The sequence below is a fragment of the Tupaia chinensis genome, unplaced genomic scaffold, assembly GCF_000334495.1.
Source record: "Tupaia chinensis unplaced genomic scaffold, TupChi_1.0 Scaffold000146_1, whole genome shotgun sequence".
Lineage (NCBI taxonomy): Eukaryota > Metazoa > Chordata > Mammalia > Scandentia > Tupaiidae > Tupaia > Tupaia belangeri.
In genome coordinates this window covers 14,763,934-14,771,147 of record NW_006159616.1, presented here as the reverse complement: position 1 = coordinate 14,771,147, position 7,214 = coordinate 14,763,934, and the positions used below count along the sequence as shown (strand labels likewise).

The 7,214-nt window shown below is 46.6% G+C and overlaps 1 protein-coding gene across 2 annotated transcripts in view; it reads right to left on the bottom strand.

The window, feature by feature from the left end:
• SLC2A5 (solute carrier family 2 member 5) overlaps positions 1-7,214 on the bottom strand; it is a 31,727-nt gene that overhangs the window by 4,188 nt on the left and 20,325 nt on the right. Inside the window, exons 5-6 of one of the 2 annotated variants that reach the window (XM_027770645.1) lie at positions 6,827-6,951; positions 759-911 (exon numbers count right to left, since the gene is read on the bottom strand). In XM_027770645.1, coding sequence (XP_027626446.1) covers positions 759-911; positions 6,827-6,951 — 278 coding nt within the window. The remainder of the gene's footprint in view (positions 1-758; positions 912-6,826; positions 6,952-7,214) is intronic. The other variant, XM_027770646.1, reaches the window with a different exon arrangement.

Below are 7,214 nucleotides of genomic sequence, written 5' to 3'. Positions count from 1 at the left end.
TGGCTGAAAGAATCTACGCGACGTACTGCTACAGAAGTCTAGGCAAAAGTAACCCCATTGTTGCTAAAGGTGGCGAACTTGAACACGGACCTGGCCGGAGCTGGGGCTGTACCCAGCAAGACCTTGCACAAGTTAGCCAGTCCCTTTGTACCTCAGGCTCTGCATCTGTCAAATGGGCATTGTAAGAGTACGTGTTTCATAGGATTGTTTGGAGGAATAAATGAATGAATATGACTTGGCAAGTGACCCTGAGAAGCACCTTATATGTGTTGACTGGCATGATGATTAATGATGATTTCCCTTCCAGAGGTTCAAGGTCCCAGAGGTTCTGGTGTGTGAAATGGCATTGTCACAGGGCTTAGGCTACAGCATTGCTGGGAGGCTCACAAGACGCAGGGCAGGGAAGCCCCACCCGTAGAGCCCAGCACACTGGTGGCTGTCACTGCTCTGTTGCAGGACCGAGGCCCCTGAGCAGAATCCCTACTAACTGAAAGCCACCTTGGTTATGTCCCAAGGGGGACTGGCAAACACTGGCTATCTGGCACCCACACGGCACCATGTACTTCAGGGCCCATGGTGTGCCAAACAGCACACACCAGCACGGTGGGCTCAGGGCAGTGCAGGGGCCCCAGGATAGCTCACCTGAAGAGACAAGACCAGCCCACAAAAACATTCCATCTGGTGGTGGCAGTGGTGGTTTTGGGGCCGAAGGATAGGGTCGAGGGAGGGCTTAGGGTCCTGAGAGGTACTACACTCACCATTTTCATTGGCAAGGAGGCTCCGAAGACCAAATATCTGGGCCACAAGGATGCCGACGGTGATAAAGAGCTGAGGTGCTACCCCAAGGGCCCCCCTCAGATTTTTGGGGGCCAACTCCCCTAAATACATGGGGACCACGTTGGAAGATACACCTGGAGAAAGGGTTGACATGAAAACATAGTCAGGGAAAATTAATCTGGCAAGGACAAGCTGTGTCCTCAACTACATTTATTCTTACTTAGCAATCATGTGATTTGGACCAGAACTTTCTCAAAACCACAAAAGAGGAAGCAAATACCCCTTGTTGTTCTTAGTTCTTTAAAGAAAGAGAAAACAGATGGAAGAAGCTCACAAATCGGAGCCCTGGCTTTTCCACCAGGGTCACCCATGGACAGGTTGGCCAACCTCGGGTCTTCCCTCCTAACTGACCAAGGTCTCAGAGAGAAAAGCCGAGATGCGGCTTGTGGTAGCTTCACCTTCTAGAAACGGTATATTACATAGTAAACCGAGATGCAGGTGCCTCTGCACACGCCCGAGCACCAGCTACAGTTATCAGTAAAAGGAGCATTTCAGGCTATACTGCGGAACGGCTGCATTGCTGGCGTTTGTGTAATACCTGGACTACTTCTGAATCCCTGCTACTTAAACTTATAAACATTTTTCTTAAAAAGAATTATTTAATTTAACTTATTGTTATTATATTTTAATTTGACCAGAGACACATGGGTTGGGGTGGAGGTGGTTGAGAACGCAAGCCTCCAGGTCCAGGACTCAAACCATAGTCAGCCATGTGGAGTCCAGTGCCTTAGTCACCATGCCACCTGCTGGCCCTGAACTTATAACATTTCTGATCATAATGGAATCTGGCCTCCATAAGAACAGGTGAAAGTCAATTTTACAGGCTCGGAAGTACTTTCACAATATATCACCCCCATTTAATTTTCCTAAAAGCACACCCAGTGACTAGGGTCCTCAGAGGGAGCTCAGAGGGGTTGTTGCTAGACCAAGGACAGTGACCAGGATGAACACTAGCTGAGGCTCAGAAAGATGTAGGGGTCTGAGAGGGAGACTCCAGCCACAGCCTCCCAGGGAGGACTCAAGGGAACAGTTTAGGTCAATGAGTGTAGGGGAAAACCACACTAATGGAAGATGCTGATGACACTGAGACGAGAGGGTGCTGAAGGCCAAGTCTTTTGCCCAGGGATATCTCTGCTTAGTATTTCGAAGGAGACATCTCAGGAAGCCAGCCCTGTAGCACAGTGCTTAAGTCTTGTGCAGAGGAAGCTGGGTCCTGCATGGCCAACCACGGTTCTAGTCCCAGCCCCAGAGCTTGAAAAACATACTGGATGTGCACAGCCACACCCAGGATCATGAGGGGATGGAGAACTGGAGGAAAAAGAAATGCAACATGAGCAGGCTTTCGGGGGTGCTTTCTCTCTATCTCTCACACCCTCTGGTCTAGCATGAAAAAAAAAAAAGAAAAAAGAAAAAAAAGGAGATAGTTTATCAATACCAACTAATCCCCAATTGTTTCCCATTTTCAGAGCAAAGAGACTACAGCATGTCCTGGGGGTGGGGAGTGCAGCCCCCAACAGGACCAGGTCCAAAAGGCCTGTTGCAGGCTGAGGTCAGAGGAATTGGCCCGTCCTCATCACTTAGCAGTGGGCCCTGGGGGGCACTTCTTAATGGCAAGAGCTTCCTGACTTAATTAAGTACAGAAATGAAGAGTGCCCCTCAGGAGGTGTGTGAGGAGGTGGGATTACCTTCCTGTTGCTGGTATGGTATTTTGCCTTAAAAATGACCGTCTAGGCACCAGCAGATGGTGTAATGGTTACATTGCAGGACTCCCAGGTAGTTGGCCGTGGTTTGAGTCTAGGACCAGGTGACTTCAACTCCCGCTGGGCGCGTGTGCGTATGTGCCCAAGATCCCAAGAGGAGAATGGAGGAGAAGGGATTGTGGTGTGGCCAGCCCCTCTGGAGGGTGATTTCTTGCTTTTTGTCTCTCTGTCTCTCCTGAGAGTGTACACACCCTAAGCAAAAAATCTCTCTCTAAAAAACAAACAAACAAACAAACAAAAAAAGACCCCTCTGACCTCCCTCGGGCAGCCTGGTCTGATACTAGAGTCCGAGCAAGATGGCCGTTGACATTGACAATCCTTCAAGCCAGTGAAATGCTTCCGTCTTCTTGCCAAGAAGTTGACTGATAACAAATCAGTGAACTGTGAGCAACATGAAGTCCAAGTCGTATTTATCTTTGCGCTTCCTTTGTCAGAGTAGCTGTCTAATTTAATTTTAGACAGAACTATGTGGTTCACGTTAATATGGGCAGCCTCAGAATATGTGTCTACACAGCATATGCCTTGAATCCCATGCTTCAAGACCCCCGATTGGTTCAGATCCCTGGGAGTCCATTTTCCTTCCTCACTGACCTTCAGGAGGTATGTGGAAAATTGACTGCAAATGGATGACACAAGGCCTGGTGTTCTCCAAGTATGAGCTCAGGACCCTGGGGTTTCCTGAGACCTTTTCAGGGGGTCTGTGAGATCAAAACTATTTTCATAATAATGCTGAGATGTTATTTGACCTTTTCATTCGCGTTCTTTCATGAGCATACCTTGGAGATTTCCAGAGGTCACCTGCCACGTGATGCCACGACTGACTGAACACAGAAGCAGGTTTGAGAACCCAGCTGTCGCTGTCCGGTCAGACATTAAAGATATTTGCAAACATGCAAATGATACTCTTGTTACTGCTTTTTGTTTGTTATAGAAAATATGGCTATTTTTCATGAAAACATGAAATGTCTTATTATATTAAAAATGAGTTCATACATTTCTTGATTGTAATTCCTAATATGGCAAATACTGATCAATGTAACCCACATGAAAAGCTCTTTGGAGCATTCAGCAATTTTAAGTGGCCAGAAAGTCTGAGAACCATTGACTTAAAGTAATGCTTAATTTTTTTTTTTTTTTGAGAGAGATTTTTGCTATAGGACCCATACACTTGCTGGAGAGAAAGAAGGAGACAGAGAGGCAGAAAACAAGCGATCACCCCCCATAGGAGGTGACCACGCTGCAGTCCCTTCTTTTTCATTCTCCTCTTAGGAATTTGGGCATGCATGCATATGCGCCTGGCATGAGTTTTAAGTCACTGAGTCCAGGACTTGAACTGTGGTTGATTACGTAGGAGTCCATGTAACGTAACCATTGAACGTGGTTGATTATGTGGGAGTACAACAACGTAACCATTACAGCATCTGCTGCTTCAAAGTAATGCTTACTTAAGAGTAGAGATGGAGATTTCTAACTCTGATTTATTATCTATTGAAACCTGGTATTTCTCTGTTGGAACCAATTCTGAATTAAGTCTATAGACAAGTGACTATATTTGCTCACTGCTGAAAACCTTTAGGGACCATCTATTGTTTAAGAATCTGAGCTTCCCTGCAGGGAAAACCCAAAGGCAGGAGCCAGGCAGGTCAGGCCAAGATGGCGGAGACCCATCTAGGTACTCTCAAGGAAGCCAAGTACCAGGTGTGCCATGGGCCCATCGTTCTCCCTTGAAATGACTTCACTATTCTCATCTTTCCCTCCCCAGCCCTGCAGTTCTTTGTCATCGGCCCCGACCCCGAGGTTCTCTGCCATAGTCAGTTAACTCCACCTGGCCAGATTGTCTATTCTTCCCTAACCCTGAGTCTGGAAGGAGCAAGTGAGAGTTCCTTGGCTTTGGCAGTGCTGGAACCATGACTAGAAAGAGGCAGGTGACACATTTAGGGTGCAAATTTCAGGAGGTGCTTCACACTCGGGGGCCCACCCTGTGCTCATAGGACCCCAAGAGTTTGTACTGTAGATACCCCTCTTGTTTGGCTTTGAGAACTACTGCCTGCTAAGGATGCCAACTTGGGGAAAGCCACAAGCATGGCTTTAACCATGGCTCTCTTTAGCTTGAAGCGACTATGAGAGCATTTTCCAAAACTACCATAGGATAGTCTGGGCAGCACAGGCTTGGAGGGCCACAGAGTGGGCTTTGCAAACCAGCTCCACAAGTGACAGACCCCCGCCAGCTATTACCTTCCTCAGCGGGTGGGCATGTAAGGAACAAGGAAAATAGGCCCCATGAAGTCCTACTGCTGTCTTTAAATTCCCCTATAAAAGTTGGAATGTTGCTATGCTAACACCTTTTTGGTAGAGGAATTCATTTGTTAGATTGTTTTTTAAGGTTTTTGGCCACTATCCAAGAGTGAAAAATAAAGAAATTCATTGTATACTGCAATCTGGTTTTTTTTTTCTCTCTCTCCCTCCCTCTCTCCCTCTCTCTATGTATAGATATAGATATAGATAACTGAAACAAAAGCTTCAAGAAACAATATTTCTCTTTAATTATATGACAGCCTATTCTACTTTTTTAAAAAATATATTTAATTCTATTTGTTACTATTCTTTTTAATTTGATCAGAGAGGGAAGGGGAAAGTGAGAAAGCAAGCTGTCAGGTCCAGGACTCAAACCGTGGTCAGCCATGTGGGAATCCAGTGCCTTTAACCACCACACCACCTGCCAGCACCCCCACCCCCCAAGCCTATTCTACTTTTAAAAAGAAAAAGCTGTGCTAGCTGGTGGTGTGGTAGTTAAGCAGCTTGGATCCCTCATAGCCAACTGTGTGGTTGGAGTCCCGGACCTGGCGGCTTGAAAAATACATGGGCATGTGTGTGTGTGCACCCAAAATCTTGAGACTAGAATGGAGAAAAAGGGCTTGTGGAGTGGCCATGCCGTATGCGGGGGGGGGGGGTGTTTTCTCACTTTCCCTCTCTCTCTCTGTCTCTGGCAAGTGCACGCACCCTATCAAAATAACAACAACAACAAACCGAGAGAGAGAGAAAGAGGAGAGAGAGAGAGAGAGAGAGAGAGCGAGAGAGCGAGAGCGAGAGAGCGAGAGCGAGAGAGAGAGAAATACTGCTCACTAAACAGGTATCTAACTGGTCCTGGTCCTGACCTGCTGTTTAGAAAATACTGAGATAGGGCCAGCTGTTTGGCATGGTGGTAAAGGCTGCTGGGTTCAAGTCCCAGACTCAGCAGCTTGAGAGAGACGTCCAGTGTATGTGCATGCACACCCGGAATCCTGAGGGGAGCATAGAGGAGAAGAGATCATGGTTCTCCCGGGGATGCCTTTTCACTTTCTCCTCTTGTCCCCACAAGTGCACACTCCCTAAAGCAAATTTTAAGAAAAAAAAAATTGAGCCGAAGGACCCTTCCAAACTCAAGATTCTATATTCCAGTATTTCAAAGAATAGCTTTTCTCTGCAACAGTCAGCACAGTAAAGACCTGCCTGCTGTCTGTACATGAGGGTAACAGAGAGGCTCAAGCATCTAGTTCATGGCAGATGCATAGGAATGGTTGAAATTTTCTTTTTCTTTCTTTCTTTTTTTAAATTTTCTACAGGGCAGGTGCACTCATGGGTACTCTTCAGGGTAGCTGGCTATACCACAATCTTTTCTTCATTTTCTTCTTTGGATTTTGGGCAGACATGCACATGTGCCTGGTGTGTTTTTAAGCTGTTGGGTCCGGGATTTGAACTTGGCAGACAGCCATGTGGGATCCAGGTGCCTTAACCACCACACCACTGGCTGGTCCCTGAATTCCTTTTCTTTTCTCTTTCTTTCTTTCTTTTTCTTTTCTTTTCTTTTTTTTTTTTTTTAATTGCCAGAGAGCACATATGCTTGTCAGAAAGAGATGGAGAGTCAGGGCGAGAGAGAAAGCACCCCCCCGCACCACCACCACCATGAGGCATAGTCACACTGCAATCTCTTCTTCTCCATTTCTGCATCCTGTCTGGATTTTGGACGGGCATGCATGTACACATGCCCAGGGTATTTTTCAGGCCACTGGGCTGGGGATTCTACCTGCAGTCAGCCATGTAGGATCCTGACCCCTTCACCACTAGACTACAGGGCAGGCCTAAGAACAGCTTGAGTCCCTATTGCTTCAGAGACCCTAGATGGGAGTCTGTTCTCCACCTTCCTGATGATTCTAAATAACAGAATGGCAATACAGGGTAACACTGTTTACCTGCACATATTCCTACCAAAAGTCTGGAAATAATAATAAGCTCAAATGATGTGGCGACTTTACTGCATCCCATTAAAATCGCAGGCACAATGGAAAATATGTTGTTGAACAGCAAGGCCCCTTTTCTGTGGAGGATAAAATATCAGTTAGTATAGCTTGAGGTTTCACTCATTCATTCAACAAATGTCCCCCACTTGTCTGCTCTGCATAGGCTCCACCAGTTACTGCACTGGGTTTTTGGCTGCACGTTAAGCTCTCTAAGACCCAAGACCGATGCAGGTCAAGTGCATGTTCTGGTGTGAAAACAGTTTCTGTTGGGAGCAAATGGAAACAAAGGACCATCGTCTAGAGGATGGCAGTGGGGAGGATGCAGGGCAAGAGCCTGGTA